At 38.1% G+C, this 18,087-nt stretch overlaps 3 protein-coding genes across 16 annotated transcripts in view; all 3 read left to right on the forward strand.

Moving 5' to 3' along the window:
- Positions 1–8,462, forward strand: part of prom1a (prominin 1a) — a 71,158-nt gene extending 62,696 nt beyond the window's left edge. For 4 of the 14 annotated variants that reach the window (XR_002041908.2, XR_002041910.2, XR_002041911.2 and 1 more), the window contains 5 exons: positions 514–537; positions 956–1,024; positions 4,373–4,475; positions 5,496–5,525; positions 6,094–8,462. Coding sequence is in view for 3 of the 14 variants with exons in the window: in XM_019258467.2 (XP_019114012.2) it covers positions 514–537; positions 956–1,024; positions 4,373–4,442 (163 nt within the window). In the remaining 11 variants the exon portion in view is untranslated. Of the gene's footprint in view, positions 1–172; positions 1,264–3,351; positions 3,403–4,372; positions 4,476–5,495; positions 5,526–6,093 lie in introns of those variants that run through there. The other 10 variants (XR_002041914.2, XR_002041915.2, XR_002041916.2 and 7 more) reach the window with 8 other exon arrangements.
- A 2,312-nt stretch (positions 8,463–10,774) lies between these two features.
- Positions 10,775–11,977, forward strand: fgfbp2a (fibroblast growth factor binding protein 2a). Its single transcript, XM_027280902.1, has 2 exons — positions 10,775–11,414; positions 11,585–11,977. The coding sequence occupies exon 1, from the start codon at positions 10,777–10,779 to the stop codon at positions 11,404–11,406; it is 630 nt and encodes a 209-aa protein (XP_027136703.1). The 5' UTR covers positions 10,775–10,776; the 3' UTR covers positions 11,407–11,414; positions 11,585–11,977.
- Positions 11,978–12,820: 843 nt separating this feature from the next.
- fgfbp1a (fibroblast growth factor binding protein 1a) lies at positions 12,821–14,139 on the forward strand. The gene is made up of 2 exons (XM_010731438.3): positions 12,821–12,890; positions 13,467–14,139. Exon 2 carries the CDS (start codon positions 13,486–13,488, stop codon positions 14,116–14,118), a length of 633 nt encoding a protein of 210 aa, XP_010729740.2. The 5' UTR covers positions 12,821–12,890; positions 13,467–13,485; the 3' UTR covers positions 14,119–14,139.
- The last annotated feature ends 3,948 nt before the right edge of the window (positions 14,140–18,087 follow it).

Genomic DNA, 18,087 nt, shown 5'->3' on the forward strand with positions numbered 1-18,087 from the left:
AATATCTAGCTAAGCTTCAAACATAATGAGTAATTTCACTTTTCAGTTTGTAGTATGCTAATCCACTTAACAACGAGTTTTAGTTACAACATTTTAGGGGTTCTTTTTTGTCAAAGTAGCTCTGCTGGTTTATTGTTCATTTGTTCTCTCCTTCCTTCTCTCTTCCTTGTAGTTCCTCTGTTTCTGGGACTTGGCATTTTACTTTGTGATAACCATTTATACTATTTCCATCCTCCATATCCTTTATTTTTTGTGTCATTCCTCTCTGTCAAGCACTTGGCACTTTACAAAGAAACATTGACACATTTGTCAATTTATATTTCTTTTTCATGGGCATTTTCTTCACCCAAACTGTACGCTTTTAATCACAGCTTTACACAAGTACAACACAATGTCTCAATCAGTGATGGCTTTGGCCATGTGATCTGTGCTGGATTACACGCAACCTTCTGGTGCATTTCTTTTGTTCAGTATTCCAATAACATTTTTATGTTTTTTTGTGTATCTTTATAGCATTGAGACAGTTCCCATGAAAACGTAAGACATTTTACCCACTTCCCTCCCCTTTCCAACTTCTATCACTCTGTGCTTTTCTCTGGATCTTGTACATAGAACTGTTTACTAAATTCTTGGTGCTGGTTTATGTTTTTAAGCTTGGAATTGCTCTTATGGGTGGATGGTGTGGCTTCTTGTCATGTGCTATGAAAAGTGTCCCTTACCTTTCATGAAGGGCTCTTGCAACCATTACTTCACAAGTCCACCTGTTTTTTTTATAAGTTATAATGTAAATACAAAAAAAAACGATACGGTTTATACTCAAAAATATTTATCTCCTAACATTCTTGAAAGGTTTGATTACTCAAAAAGAACATTTTTACTCCAAAAGTTTGATCAGCATGCCATGTCTCTCACATTACATTTTTCACCCCTTTTTTATACAATATTTTGTTTTCAGTATGGAAATTGGTAATAATGGTTATCATAGTGAGCGCTCACAAGGTATCCCAAATCCTATGATGACAAGGTAAATGTTTTGATAATCCTGATATTGCATGTTATATAGGAGGTGGAGGCATGATTCGGGAAGTGGGTTTTTTTGTTTTCTTTCCACAAGCATAATGATGTGGCCGGACATACTGCATGCCTTTGAGGGAGCTGATTCACTGCACGCACACACTTACACAAACACACACAGACACGCATATTGGTATATGGAGGTCAGCAAGTTGAACAATCATGTGACAGCTGACAAGTAATGGTAGCTTCTATGAGATCTAATGTGACATTCTGTATTTTTTTTAAAAGGTTTTTGAAACAAACAAAAAAAAAATTGGTACCATTTTCATGTCTGTGTGTTAAAAACGGAGCTAGAGCCAAGAGATGACTCAAAGCAAGTGTGACGACTGTAATGTGTAGGCAATAGCTAGTCACAATGACTGTTGATCAAAAAAATGTTTCAGCATAAAATCCTAAATTTGTAATAAATTTGACAATCCTCTGACCTGCGAAACTATTGTCATTCCCAATAGCTGTATTTTGTGTTTGGTGCCAATTATCATATGTTAGCATGCTAAAATATTGAACTATGTTAAGTTGGGTATAGGTATGGGTTAGGGTTAGGGTATGTTACGGGGTATACGGGGTATATATGGGGTATGGGGTTGTGTTTATTGTGTTCACAAAAAGAATCCACATCAACTTTTGTGGTATTCACAACCTCATACATGGAAATTTTCTGAAAACTTCACATGTTGTGATGTGTTTGCTGATGTTTTCAGAAAATGGTGTATACTATGGAATTTTATTTTTTAGTGGATGTTAATATATTATAATTTTAGTGCAGACAACTTCCCTTCTTGGTAAACATTACACCAATGAAACAGCAGTATAGTAGCATTATCATCATGAGCATGTTAGACTGCATGAGCATGCTCTCTGCCATTTAGCTCAAAGCACTGCTGTGAATCAAATCAAATCAAATCAAATCAAATGTTATTTGTATAGCCCAAAGTCACAAAGTACATTTGCCTCAGAGGGCTTTACAATCTGTACAGGGAGTGACACCCTCTGTCCTTAGACCCTCGGTTCGAGTGAGGAAAAACTTGCCCACAAAAACCCTTTAACAGGGAAAAAATGTGGAAGAAACCTCAGGAAGAGCCACAGAGGAGGGATCCCTCTCCCAGGACGGACAGACGTGCAATGGATGTCACATGTACAGGACAAATTAACACAAACATATTGTACAATTACAATGAATGATAAAATGACAATGAATTACAATGAATGATAAAATGATTACAGTAGCAGTGGAACCTGTGATAGAGATAGAGAGACACAGATGCACAGCAGCAGCAAGTCATAAACTAACTATAAACTGTAATGGAGATAGGGTAACAATAATGACAGTAATAACATGTAGTGGACGTCGTGCAGGACCACAGCAACAGAGAGAGAGAAAGAGTTTTCAGTAAGGGAGATGTGACTGCATCTTCAACCAATACCGTGCCTGACTAGGCATAACCCTGAAAGAGACAGACAGAGACAGAGACAGACACAGAAAGAGAGAGAGAGACACACAGAGAGAGAGAGAGAGAGAGAGAGAGAGAGAGAGAGAGAGAGAATAGAGGGAGGGAGAGTCCCTTGGCAGTTTAATCCTATGGCAACATAACTAAGGGATGGCCTGAGCCAGCCCTAACTACAAGCTCTATCAAAAAGTAAAGTCTTAAGTCTACTCTTAAAGGTGTTGACTGTGTCTGCCTCCCGAACCCAGAATGGTAGTTTGGTCCACAGAAGTGGAGCCTGATAGCTGAAAGCTCTGGCTCCCAATCTACTTTTGGAAACTATAGGAACCACAAGGAACCCAGCATCCTGAGCGCGCAATGTTCTAGAGGGGTAGTAAGGTATTATGAGCTCTTTTAGATATGATGGTGCCTGACCTTGAAGAGCTTTCTATGTAAGGAGAAGAATTTGAAGTGAAGTATGCCTCACAGAGCTGTGGACTAGCATTTGTACAGATTAAACAAACAAGATACAACATGTCTTAGTGAGCTTTGGGGGTGCTGGTATTCATATTTTTTGTTGTTGGAGAGAGATGGGCTAGCTGCTCTCTGCTGCCAGTCTTTATTCTAAGCTAAGCTAAGCTTAACTAAGCTACCATGTCCTGACTTAAACTTTGTATTTAACACACAGAAATGAAATTGGTGTGATTTACTTTGCTCAGTCCATCGTGTTAATTTTGGTACCATTACTTCTCTGTCTGTGTGGTATTTGGGTAATCCGCCATGTCACTAATCCACTGCATGCTCTGTGTGCGCACTGGAATGAAAAATCTTCCTGTTTCCTCTCATTTAGAGTCAGCCAAAGTCCGATGAATGTACACCTGATCATTTTGTTCAGAGAGAGGCAAGCATGTCAAGCTTTGGTGTGATGCTGGGAATGCTTCTGCTTTGATTTTTCTTCTACATCTAACAAGACGTCTAATTGCATGTATATTTTTAAGTTGCATTTGGGCGAGGATGCATTTGGTCAGCCAACCTACTGTAACAGAAGCTTTAAGAAGAGAGCAAAACAGCTAAATTGCAGACCAGACCACAAACTGGGTGGTCTATGCTTGCACAAATTCACATAATCTTTTAAAATGATTTAACTTTTACATGAACTTTTCCACTTATTGAGCGAATGCTGCTTTGTCAGAAAATAAAAAAAAATCAGTTGATTTTCCAAGGATGTTTTTCTTTTTTTCCCTAAATATTGAGCGATTCACTTCTATATTTTGCTTTAAAATTATACATGATATTGGAATTAAACTTTTCACCGTAATTCAAGCATGATTTTAAAGGGGCACTTAGTAATGTGTGACCTGACCTTTATCAACAAACAACAACTATTGAAACACTGACCTGTTTTTCTTCAATCCATGTCAACCTGTAAAGTGATACAAGCAGTGAAATTACATTTACACAACATTTAATATCTGTAAAATAGATTGTTTGTTTGATCGTTTACATTTACATCTAAATCTGATGGAAATCTGCACATTATGAGCCAGACACATGCTGTGAATCTGGTGAAATAATCCTTGCATCACAGGTTGATCAATAACACCATCAGCCTCACTAATACAGTTGTTGTCCTGTTGTTTCAGACCAGAAAAACCTTACTTCTTGCTCCTTACTTCTTGCTCTACTGACTGTAATGTAGTTTATCAGACTTAATCCCTGAAGCTGTTTTGCTCTCTGACTTATGAACCACTTGTCCTGCTTCTCTTTGCCAAGTAAAAGTAGAGAAGCAGATGATGGTTGGTTCACAAAATGGTGTTTTTTTTTTTTCGTGCTAGTAATGTGTGTGTGTTTGTATGTCCCTTCACTCGTAGCATCCCTACCTATGAAACTATGAACAGGTTCCCACGGGCCTCGGCTCCTCCGAGGCACATCGACTGGTGACAGAGAGCCAGCTCTTTTTCTGGCTCCTGAAAGGTACCACAAACCTACGCCTCAGACCTTTGTTTCTCTAACACCATTTGATTTAACTCTTTCCTTCCAATCTTTAATCTTTTTTTCTTTCTGCACAGCTCTCATCTCATCCTGCTGTTTGTCTGTCACCACTGTTTTTAATCGTATTTCTTTGGATTTCTTATGTGGCCCTCTAACTGAGCGCTCTAACACTTCTTTCCAGCTTGTTTTAGTGCTTTTTTGCTCACAGTGACTTTGAATTGCTAATTTTAGAATCACTAACGAACCATAAATGTTCTCACAGTATTTAAGTCTGACTACTTGTGACTGCTGAGTCAGTGTGCTGTAGAGGAGGGAAGGTGAATGTGCTCATTCCCCATTTTTTGCTTTGTTTGATGCTTATTGTGAATAACATATATTGGTACTCAAAACAGCCTCATTTACAAAGCAATCAGTAAAATGTGTGCTCAGCTTCATATTGGGACATTTCTTTTCAGGCAGTGTAAAACCTTAAAAATTCAAATTTTGCAAAACCATATTTTTATCAATTAGATCCGCCTTTTGATGTAATTACAATCTCAGTTACAATTTACAAAAAAAAAAAAAAAACATCTGAAATTGCTGATTTCTACAGAAATTTCTACCTTAAGTTTGCATTACAGTAAAAGTCACGTAAAATTAAGATTATGACAAACACATGATACTGTATTGAATGTCACATTAACATAATGATATATACAGCATTTTGGAATATAGCTCATATCTGGATGAAAATGCATTATTTCCAGTCGTAGGCAGCTTGAATAGGACTACTATAACAATAGATGGATTTTTCAGTAGCAAAAGGCACCATGCAGTCTTTGAACACTCTCTATGGAGCTTCATGAAAGACTGCCCTCTTATCTCTGTTATTTCACAACCCAGCCAGAGCTGCATTAATCTCCTGGGCCCTTCAAAATAAAAAAAGTAATAGTGTATGTTTTGAATTATTAACTTAATGTTTAAAAAATCTAATTCATTTTTCTCCAATATTTGCCTTCCCAGTGCCGAAAACTGGAACTAAAATACACCACAGTAAGTTTGCGTTTTTAAATTTTAGATCGCAGCACATTGAGATGAATCTGTTGCAATACATCAGCAGAAGAATGGGCTCTGATTCCTGGATCAATAGTCAGAAATACAATGTTTGAGAACCACTGTTGTTAAGACGTCCATTTAACAAGTAATTTACTTCTGTATTGAGTCTGAAATTTTTTCTGAATTTTCCTTAAAACAAGGGGGGAAAGTGTGCCAAGGAAGTCTGTAGGAAGTCGACGATCACGCTTATCTAGTTACGTTTCTGGGCTGAGGGGATTTGTATTGGACACAGATTACTCCATCACACTAAGGTTTTTCATTTATTCAATTTCAAGACTAAATATGTGGATTGATTAGTACAGCATTACAAAAATCAACATACTGTATAGGAGAGTGTTGACACAAAGAGAGTTAAGAAAAGCAACAGAAGTTGTACTTAACTTTCCCCAAGTTTGTACAAAAGTGCAGCGATATATGTGTGAAATAATATTTGAAGTAATAGATACATTTGGTATGTTTTGAGTTTATTAATCAAAACCTTTCGTTTCTTTCATCTATTCTCAAGCTTGTTTCACGACCCTTCAGAACCAGAAGAAGCTCAATGAAAGCTGGTTTCCTTCCAACAGAAGAAGAGCAGGTTAAGCCCTTTGCGTGTTTCTATCTGTAGCGAACAACTCAACCTCCTCAACTAGGCAGATCACAGCCTACACTACAGTTTCCTGCTCCCCAACGTCCTCCTGCCCCTCCAAGAAACTCTGTCTGCAGGGCATCAAACTCTTCTCCCACAACAACAATCTGAGCCAGGCGTGTTCTGCATTTTTTTTCAAAGGACTGCTGTGTCTGTGTTTACATTTGATCAGACACAAAACCAAGCTGAAAATTCATTCAGCAAGAGGACGTGACAGTGACTGTGATGCCTGTTCATTTCAATGTACTTGTTTGTGCTTAAGAAGAAAGTGGCTAAAAGGTCACTCGAAAGTCGTGGCAAGCTGTTTCTCCTGCACTTCGAATGGATGTATCACACTCAACACGAGCAGTATGAGTTGGTGGGTGCGCAGTAGTTTATTGACTGAGAACTGGATGATTTGAAGAAAGACAGGTTTGATTTATGTGAATAATAAAAAGAAATATAGCATGAGTTTTTGTAAAAAAAATGTTACAAAATTACAAAACAACCAGAGTTTGACTGATTTTGGGAAAATTTCAAATGATTGATTGCCTTTCAGAAGTGTGTGTCACCCTGGCATATTGACAGATCCTTCACATATGAACAAATTTACTGTTAAAATATGTGATATTAAGTGTGTACATGGAATTATATTGACTTTAGCATAATTCATACAAATGGAATCGATCATAAAACGCATCCTCAATTACTATTTTACCAACAGTGTAAGTATTTGGGGTGAATTTTCCCTTTAATTCACACGTTAAAGTCATCTTCTTAATATATCAGACACAGTTACAAAAGTCAGGCTTTGAGATGGTTCATAAGTGATTAACATGTTGAGTTCACTAACATGACATTGTTACTGATATCTTTCTTGCTTTCATAGTGATGATACATTCAAAGCAGAGAAATACTTTCTCAAGCCAAACTGTTTTTTTGTTTTTTTTGTTTTTTACTGTAGGTCTCACGTTTTTAGAGGTCTTTCAATTATGTGCTTATTTTGTGTCTGCTTTTTCAAACCCCACATCAGTGAAGGATACATTTAAAAACGATTGAACGAGTGAATGTATTCAAGAGCTATTTTTTTCTTTTATACATGCATGATATTTGTTGAGAAATATGCTGAACTCTTTCACTAGCGCATTTGGGCAAGCCAATCCAGTTATCCCAGACACCTCGTGTTTACAGGTTAGATTTGCAGCTGCTGTCAGAGTAGTAGCTAATGATGGTGAAAAATTAGACAATCCATTCATGGGACATGGGAGCGCTATCAATCAAATAGTAGAAAACAGTAGAATGATTGATGGTTTACACAGTCGATGGTGTTGATGCACACTATAAAAAAAATTATGTCCATCTTAACACTGAAAGTTTGAATTTTACACATCTAGCTGTCTCATAATAACAAACTAACTAACAGTGCAATGGCAGAATAAGCTAGCTAACTACCTTTTAATCAAGTTAAAAAAAAAAAGCCAAGGTATTCCCTTAATCTTGTACAATTGAAAGTACATTTAAATATTCTTTGAAATAACTAGCTTTTTGATTCCCTACTATTAGCATCAAATATGTATCGCTTGACCCAACATAATCACCAATTACCCGTAAAAAATACAGAAAATATTTGATCTCTTTCTTCCTTCTGGACATTTTAACTAACAACACATAGACAATTAACTAATTTAATGAAGCAAAAGGAACAGTCATTAGGTTTCATGATTTTAGATGAAAGGTTTGATCCAGGCTATTTACCTAGCAACTTAGCTACAGCTAGAAAGCTGGCTAACTGTCTTGCTCTAGCTCATATAGGCCTACTAGTACATATACTGTACTGTATACTACAGTATATATATGAATACTTAAGCAGTATCCCTAATATACTATATATACCAGTCTTTGGGATAAAGTGTTATTGTGAGGGATTTAAAATGGCTTCAGTCAGTTGAACATTTTTTTATTGTTTCATTTCAATACGCAGTTTCTTTTTAAGATGGACATTTTTTAAGTATCCGTGTGCTCACTTTGACAGGACTATCATTGGTTTTCTTGCCTGCTAGATTGTGGTTGTGATCCATCTTGAGAGAAAAATGTTATGATTTTACTAAGTGCTTACGCTATCATGTATCCGAACCCTGGATGGATACCGTCAGTGGTAACTGGTCTGAACTGTGACGCTCCAAAGTTGGGCAGTGATGGAACCGCTGAAGAGGAACTTTTTGTGTGGTGAAGAAAAGTGTATAAATTGTGAATAAACTTTGAAATTCAATTCAGTCATTCCTTTTTTTTTCTGGTTTGTTGACATTTTAGTGCCAAATAGTCTTTCCAAAAATGGCATAGTGTGTTGAATAGAAACATCGACAAGATTAGCACACATGCTTTAAAAACTGTTATGGAATTTTCTATCCTTAGGCTACACATGGTCACGTGTGGGCCTTGAGGTCATTGGCAGTATTAATTGTTTGTCTTTGACTAGGTGCCACCATACCTCAACACTGTGGTGGCCAGGGTCAAAGAGACCTGTTGCTGCCTTCCTAGACAGACTAGACTATGCTGACAATAACACCTCCAAGGGTAAAGACATTCTCTTTGGATAATTCTGGGGCGTATCGTATTTGTGGTGTTATCTTGGGGTTTAAAGTTGATCCAACATCACGAGTTCGTCAGAATGCGAGACCGACTCAGGCACTTCTGATGAACTTTGAGAGTGTCTCTAATTCTCCTTGGCCAAGCATCAATAAATAATACAGCATAAGACATCAGAGGCTCCTGAACACTTTCTTCCCTCCTGACCTCACCATTGACCTTTGACTTCAGCAATTTCTCCACAACAAAAACAAAGATGGAATATTACAAATAAGACAATAAAATAGTGTGTTACTAAATATTGCTGTATGCTACAACATGACACATCCTACTCATACTGTATCTTAAGACTTTATTTCACATTCTCATGTGGTACCGCCTTTGCTGGCCAAAACTCACTTGGTTGCGTTACTGGTCAGCTATTTTCAATAGGAGATGATTATCTTCTTCTATAAGCCTCGTTCCGAGGTTTTCTCAGGCACCAAACAGTATGTGGATAAACACCAGCAGCAAAACCACATGACGACTCATTCCTAGATCTAAATAGTCTAAGAGGACAAAAAACCTTAGTAAACAGAAGCAGTGGTTCAGAGAAAATCTCTTTTATTGTGTTTATTTACACATCAAACGCTGTGTTAGAGTGGGTATTTCTGAGAAATTGTACATCACTTTATGTACAATCCATCTTTAACTCGATGCTACTTACCACTGCCCACAGGAGCTCCGGTGCTATAACACTATGTACTTGAAGGGAGCCAGCAAATGGTACAAATAAAACTACATTACGGAAATGTAGTACATTTTTTATGGGTTTATAGCTTTTTATTTATTAATTTCATTATAAATGGAGATCCACATATACACCTTCTATTGCACTGTGCTGAAGTCTCTCTCGTACTGAATGAGCACTGAATACATCGTGAACACCAGTGGACAGTATACCGTGCTGAACATCAGACAAAGTCTGCCAGTGAATATGCTGCAATCCTAAGGGAAAACATGAACACTCAGGGGGTTTAGGAGAGAAACCTTGAATAAGAAACAGAGCTGTGATTTTGTGTTAAGCAAAAGATGGGAGTGCAGATTGAAAATACACCAAATTACTGGTTGAATAATCATGAAACTCACTGTTTAAAAACAACACTTCTTTGTGTTTTTTGTATATTTTTTAAGACTATTATTTTCACTTCATTTAGTAAATCTAAATCTCTTCCGGATGTGTTGGCTACTTGTCCCACATGACTCACAATGGGACCTTTTTCTCTTAAAAACAAGCCACTGTAGACATATCCTACCCCACCCAACGCTATCTGACATCCATGCTCACCCCCTCAGGTCTTACACAGACATTTCTTGTTCTTTCTTAATTTGCTACCTAGCCACACTTCATATTGAACTTGGTCCGTCATGTATGGGTGACTACCACTCACGTTTCTTTGTGGTTGGCCAGTCTAATTGTGTTTATGTTTGGAAGTAAATGATAGGCTTGGTTGCATGGTTGTGAGCCCCAGCTGCCTTTTAAAACAAGCAAGAACTTGAGTGCTTTAGGAGGCTCGTTCACATGACTGTGTTCTCAGACATGTCGTATTTCTTTTTAATTGAGACGTTCTCAGCAGACACAAGAGAATTATCAAAAACTATGATGTTTGGATGATTACATAAACTGTCTGGCAATAAAAACGTGTCAGAAATTGTTCAATCTTCAGGATTTTTTTTGGTCTGTGACAGTTTGTACACTTATTACAAAGAAACATACAACACCTTAAAAATATGAGCATTACTGTCAACATTTCATGTCGCCTTTGCTTTCTCCAGACAGCAAACCTGATGTCACTGCTCTGTTTGTTCAGTCTGGCTGCTGTTTTTTTCTTTTTTTTTGGAAACTGAATTCCCTCTTTGTCTGCTTAGCCAATAAATAGCAGGAGGGACCCTCAGCTTGAGCAGTCTCACTCTCCTCCTCTCCTCTCCTCTTACATTTAACATCTGTCTGACACCATGTGGTCCCAAGCCAGCACTCTGCCCATACTGCTCGCCTGCTGCCTTTGGTCAACCGAGGCTCAGAGCAACGGCAGCAGGAGACAAAGCATCTGGGATGATCCTATTAAATTCAAGACCAAGGAAAATGACTTGTGCACCATGATTGTCACCGGTCAAGGGGAATACACCAGGCTGAGGCTGTCATGCCAGGGCAGCAAGCGCTCATACTGGTGTGAATACGTGGGAAAGCCTTACACCTGCCGCTCCTACAACAAAAACCCTCGTCATTACTTCCTCCAGATGATGTGGGGCCTTAGGAAGATCAACAATGCCTGTCAGGCGCCAAGGCAGCTCAAATCTCACATGTGCAGGAATGGACCTGATGACTCTCATATGGTCTTTTCATCTGGTTCCTTCTCGCGCCCACGGCCAGATGCAAGACCAAGACCTCAACCTCGCCCTACACCTACAAGGCAAGCTTTGACAAAAAACACCCAAGTCCCACCAAGGGCAAAGACCACACAGGGAACCAGCGCACAACCAACGACACCTCCTGTGGAGAGCAATCCTAGGAGGATTGCTCGGCAATACTGCTGGAGGTCACTCCAAGGCATCTGCTCCTATGTCATTGGTTTGTTTCGGAATTAATTAGGAAGGTGAGCAGCAGAACCGGGTCTCTTCATTAAGACATCTTTTATTATGTTGTTTTATGATTAATCTAAGAGTAAATTAGAGATTCTGTGTATTGTTTGCCTCCAGCCTGCATTTGCAAAATTCAAACTTTTATTTTTTATTACTGATGATATTACCTCTATTATATCCACAGATTTAAAGTTCGGATGAAGATAACTTCTGTTGTCTGATTAAAGTGGCCTTGGAGGAAAAATCCAGACCCGAAATTTACTTGTCTGAGATTGAAGAACTGTGGTGCTCTCTTCAGGGGAAGGGATGGTACTACTGTGACGTCCAAAGCAGGATTTCTCAGTGAACCTTGCATACATCATCTTCCACCACTTAAACACATGTTTGGCAAAACAGTTCACACAGTATGAAAAGGTTCAAGTACTTTAACTCGTCAATAGGTTTCTGCAGCTACATAAATCATGAGAACAACATCTGGACCCTGGACATGAGACTTATTATTGTCACTTATTTGTATTTATGTTTGTTTATTTGCTTAATCTACTTGCATCAATTAATATTACCTTGAATATTACAATGTTAGGAAACATAAAGGTTTTTATTTGGGTCTGAAAAAGGCAGTGATTTCTGTACTTGTGTATTTGATATTAAAATATAATGAATATGAAAGTGACTATATTAAATAAACAAACAATATTCTCATTATTCTGTGTTGATCAGCTTTATTGTTTCTTGTTGATGAAAAACAACTATAAATTTTTCATAATGACAATGAAATAGAGAAATTACCTGCCATACTATTCTGCATTTCACCTTGAGGTGCCACTGTTGCTCTAGTTAAACGGACCAACAAGTTCAGTCGGTCATTGGTTTTCTTCTGCGGGGACATCTGGCTCATTTCAAGATGTTTAAAGTCATTTTATCTTTGGCGCCCTGTACTGAACAGATGGTCCAGTGAAGGCTTTAAAAGAGTTATTTGCATTTATTTAAAATAAGTCCCCCTAAATGTGAAGTTGCAGTAAAGCAGGTGGTCTCCAGGAAGCTTGCAGTGCACTCCGCCAAAAAAAGTTTGTATAAAAATACAATTTTGTCCTTTGCATAATAAATAAAACAGTTTTGACTACGAACCAAAAAGGAGATAAATAACTTCTTTAAGTGCCTAAATGATGTTGATGGTTTATTTCACTGAATTCTACCAGAATAATTTCATTAATTTGATTAGAATTTAAAATGTTAAAAAAAACTTCTGTAATGATAATAATCTCAGTTATTTGACTCAACATATGTGTAAAACACTGCAATGTCATTGGCTGACTAGTGTGAACTTTGTAACTTTAAAAGCCCTCCTATCGTGCACTGAGTGTGTCGTGTGTGCGTGCATGTGTGTATGACAAGGAGTGCTGATCCTGCAGCAGCATACTGCAGCAGAAGGCCGAGGCGACTCTTACCGCTCAGGACTGTAAAACAAAGTTTACTCTGAAAACCTTCAGGTAAGAATAAAAAAATCATTATTGTTTCTTCTGAGCTCAGTCTGGAATAATTACTAATCACTGTTATGAGCTTGTAGGCTGTATGTGTGATGGATGTTACTTACTTTAGTACCTTTTTTTTTAAATACTATATAATGTTCCTGTAATATTCCTACAGAGAATTAAAAGGCTCTATGTGGTACTTTGTTTGCTTCTGCCTTTAATGAAGTAAAGGTTTGAGGTTATTTATTCATATCTCTCGTTACATTATAACATTTTATTCTCCTGTTGATTCTGAATTACTCCATTATGGCTCATTTTTATCTTTTATTTTATTTCATTGTGATTTTGTGTATTGCCTTGTGCCTCTTTTATATCTTTTCTTCATGGCTTTTTGTGTCTTTTTAAATCTTCCCTTACCTTGCTTTTTTTTGTTTAGGTCACTGTTCTTGAATACCCAGATAATATTTCTGCAGGAAAACTAGCAGTCTTCCTCTCAAACACAGGTCTAATAGGGGATTATAGTGATTCTTTATAAGAAGGGAAGTGAAAGGGATTTGAGGTTACACATCTAAATCTGAATGTATCCTCTTGCAGGGTGTGTTGTGCTGGTTTCATGGCTTTCCTCACCAATATCACCATCCTGCTGGTCATGGCTTGTTTTTACCATCAGCTGATGTTGAGCAGCTGTCAGAAGAGCAATGGACGGAGGGGAAGAGGGGTGGAAAGAGGACAACACAAGGACAGGTCAGGGTTAAAATCGAGCCGTCAACCCAAATCTGTCTCTGGACAGCCCATTAAAGGCAAAGTGGTCACTAAAGACAAATCCGAGTGTACCTGGGCAGCAACAGGTGAGGACCTCTTCATCCTCGGTGTCACCTGCAAGAAGGGGGACAGGAGCTTCAGTTGTGAGTACATTGCCAGACCGTCTGTTTGTCCCCAGTACGTTTCTAATGTTAAACTGTACTGGAAGCAAATGGCCAGGGCGCTGAAGAAGCAAAAGAATTTGTGTCAGGACAGTAGTGCATTGGTCAAGGCGGGTATGTGCAGAAGAGCTGCCAGAGCTGCTCATTTCAGTCTGCGTACTGAACAAAGGAAGACTGACCTGCCTTCCACCCCGAAGCCTGAACCCAGAGCTGTCAAATCCTGTCAAGCTGAAAACAAGAAGCTGGCAGAGGAGTACTGCAATGACTCCTGGTCAAGTGTGTGCACGTTCCTCTTTACAATGGTGCAGGATTATGATTGCTGAACTAAAATAAATGCAGCTCTCTATGCCCTCACAGTATGACTATCTTATTATAGATTCTTTATAGATATATATTTTCACAGTATAATTTCAGTAGTTTTTTTCACCTTTGAAGTATGTCTCATTGTTAAAAATGCTCCTCAATAAATACATTTTCTAAGTATTCTTCAGTGTTGCTCTATGATTTGTCAGTTTGGGAGAGATACTGGGGTGACAAGTTGCTTTTAAGAAATTATTTTTTAAAGATTCCAAGACGGCCACGGCCGTAACAGAAATTATTTAGAATAATTTTAATTGATTGCTTTCGTCAACACACATACACAATGTAAACACAAATAACCCCTCTTTATTTTTTGATCTTCATTTAATTTGATTTAAAGGCATTTGTTTTCCATCATGCCCCTAGAACACTATCGTTAAAATTAGTAACACCATCACTAATGTCGGGTATATTTTACCCGATATAATATCCCGGATAAAATGCAGTTTTCATCAATTTATGTAAAAGTACAACACTGTATGCCAAATTGTAGTACTCTTCTTTAATTTCCCAATATACAATATCACATAAAATAAAATAAAAAAAGGTACCATGGGGGACCCTTTAAAAAGGCAGCAAAATTATTGGAAAATCAGGTAATCCTTAACGAGAAATTTCGAAACAAAAAAAATAATGGAGCTGGGAACTTGTTCTTTGGTTCGTGGAGGCACAGTCTTCCTGCATCACTGACAACTGTGGGAGAGATAGATAAAAATGGCACTCTCTATCACTAATGTCGGGTGAAAATCACCTGAATGCATGCCTCTTGAAAAAAACATAGTGGGAGGAGGAAAACAAACATACCATTAATGACATCAGTGTGCAGCCTGAAGCTACCCAAGGACCCATGCAACTCAGACAGCAGCAACACAATGAAAATGACATGACAAGAATTGTGTGTGTGAAAATCACCTGACGTTAGCGTTCCGATTGCCCTCTCCTGTCAAAAAAATGTATGTCGAAGACCATTTCTGTCGTTCCCAAATGAGTGTGCACAGCCCTGCTAAAGGTATTTGCTGGGAGATTAGCAGTTTGAGCATGTTGGGTATTGACACAGTAATTTAACCAGAGGGTGTGTGATTTTTAGAAGTTTTGACCTGCATATTTTGGCACTGACAAGCCTCTGAATCCACATTCTCAGTGTGAAACCATTAAAACATTGCATACTTAACCTGCAAAATCAAAGTCAAAGGGAGGCAGGGTCTTGTTAAGAGCATCAGATAACTATAAACAAAAATACTGACATGACATGACTTGAATCTCAAAATGTAGACGTTATGTGTGGCATTTATTACAGGATCATTAGACCTTCTCACTGCATCTGAGTTTCAGAGCATACAACTGATTCATGCTCTGAAATGTAAGTTGGGTGGGTCAGTACTAAGTGGTTTCATCAAAGATCTAAACTTCAGCTCAATCAATTTATTATATAACATTTAATCAACAATATAGCTGGTCTATGTTGAATTCACATGTCCAGTGGAAGAATGTATAAATAATTTACTAAAAGCACCAGTGTGTAGGATTTAGTGCCATCTAGTGGTAGTAGTTGTTTGACTGCAGCCCCACCCCATACCTGGACCTTTAAGTAAGCATAGAAATACTCCATTACAAGTATTCATAAGTATTATCAACAAAATATAGCGTTTTTACAATGCATAGTATACATAGTATAATTATTTGTATCAAGTACAAATAATTAGAATGCAGCATAGCTGTGGTACTTTAATATTGTTGCTGGTCTAGGTGATGCTAATTTTAACAAGGTCACACTTTAATCTGTAACAATGGATCATATTTTATAAATGTCTCACCAATCAACAGTCCCTTGTCCGAGTTATTAATGTATCACAATCATTTTACCATCAGAGTTGCGTGTGACCTGAAGTTTCCTTTTCACAAAATATGAAAAGTCGGGAAAGAAAAATGATTCAGCAAATCCTTTTTGAGGTGAGGTGCCCTTTAAGAAAAAGCCAATCCTATAACGCCTGTTAAAAATAGTAGATTCTCACGTTATTAACTCATCGTCCTTAAGACTTATACGATTCAGTGTTATTTAAATTCTATCACAAGTAAAAGATTTCTTTGCCATGTGTCACATAAAATGCCGTCAGCATAGCTAATGACTGTTTTTGCCTGTTCCAGTCCTTGGTTAACCCCATGCCACTTTCAGCTGTTGGTAATGCCCCTTTCTGTGAATGTACATTTGTTGTTATTTGTCTTTTTCCTGAGGTTAATAGGACAAATATTTGATATTGTGATTTGATATCACGTCAGGATTCAACTAAATCCTCAGCAGAAAACATGAAGTGTCAGTACAGACATGCAGCAATCATACAGAGATTTTTATGTAAGAGAGAGACACAACTTTCTCTAACCACAGCAGCGCCAACAAAGCAGAACAGAGCAGCCCCGAGGCTTGCTGTGATTTGAGAAAGGGGAATGAGTCTCATTTTTCTTGTGATTTGAGCTTCATCTCCTGCTGTAACATAATGTATTTCCACTGCTAAAATCCATCAAGTTCACACTCTCAGCATGTTGCATGATGGGCTATGTAGGAAATCCCATAATGGCAGATGAGCCAGACATGGCAATATGGCTGTAACAAAAAGTAAATTATGGGCAGTCACAAAATAACTGCAGGAGTGCTAAATATAGAAGTACATTTAGGAAGGTAATACAATGCAAAGCACTGTTATAAGAGAATGTTGAGTAAAAACAAATGTCATAAAACATTAAATTAAAACCTGTCCATTATTTTCAGATGCACGCAAATCACAAAAAATAAAATTGCTCAGGACTTGTTAAAAAGAATAGAATTCATTGTCAGTAATCCTTTAAAATTGCACTAAAGTAGTTCTTATATCCTATTATACAATCGTTTTCATGACCAGAAATGCCTCTGCTCTAACACGAGCAAGGACTTGAATGACCCCCTAACTGTTCTGTGCTGCCACATTCAGAATAGTAACTGTGTTCATTGAAAAGACACTGTCCAACAGTATCTTGGTATATCTCAGTGGGTGGACAATCGGTGTCACCCATGCATTATGCTGCTGTGGCACACTTTGGATAAAAGCGTCCAGTAATGTGGTGTTACGTTTGCAGCACTGTGAGTTATTTTGCCAGTCCTATCTTTGAAGAAAAAGGATTCTCAGTCCCAGTATGCAACATGTAAAGTTATTGTGCAGGTACAGTCGAGCAGATAATGTGGTTCTGTTCATCGGACTGTGACCTTCAGTGTGCACTGGAGCAGTTTGAGTGTGAAGCCATAGTTGTTGATCTGTCAGCTTGCTTCCTCTGAAATGGGAGTGAGTTGCTGTCACAAGTGACGGATTTTAGGTAAAATGTAGTTTGTTTGAACTGTACTATTGTTGTGAAGTGGGAGCGGAGCCAGAATGTGAAGCACTTGATTCACCAGTTGATCAACATTTCAACCCTAACCTAAGGCCATGAGCTTTGGGTAGTGAAAAGAATAAGGCCACAAATTCAAGTGGTCAGATAAAAGGAAATTGGTCAGCTGAGGTGGTTTGGGTGTCTGCCAGGATGCCTCCTGGGTCCCCTACCTTTGCAGGTTTTCTGGTAGGAGATCCCGGGCCAACTAAGAATTTACTGGAGGGATTACATAGCCCATCTGGCTTAGGATCCTCTGGGATGAGCTGGAAAATGTTGCTGAGGAGAGGGACGTCTAGAATACTCTGCTGAACCTTCTGCCACCACGACCCAATTGAGGATTGGAAGCAGAAGACAATGTATGGATGGAAACTCAGATTTCGGTGGTGGTGTTTTAAAGAGCTGACCTTTACCATGTTGTAGTTGAATCCCTACCAGGGAAGATTCCCTATTTGAATTTTACATGTCACTAAGAAAACCCTGATATTCGAATAGGTATTTTAACAATTATAAAAAGTTTATGTACTGTATGCATTACC

Source organism: Larimichthys crocea, chromosome VII (genome assembly GCF_000972845.2).
Source record: "Larimichthys crocea isolate SSNF chromosome VII, L_crocea_2.0, whole genome shotgun sequence".
NCBI classification, from domain to species: domain Eukaryota; kingdom Metazoa; phylum Chordata; class Actinopteri; family Sciaenidae; genus Larimichthys; species Larimichthys crocea.

Excerpts from the sequence above, each read along its gene's own strand:
- fgfbp1a (XM_010731438.3), top strand. The coding sequence starts at position 13,486 with ATGGCTTTCCTCACCAATATCACCATCCTGCTGGTCATGGCTTGTTTT.
- fgfbp2a (XM_027280902.1), top strand. The coding sequence starts at position 10,777 with ATGTGGTCCCAAGCCAGCACTCTGCCCATACTGCTCGCCTGCTGCCTT.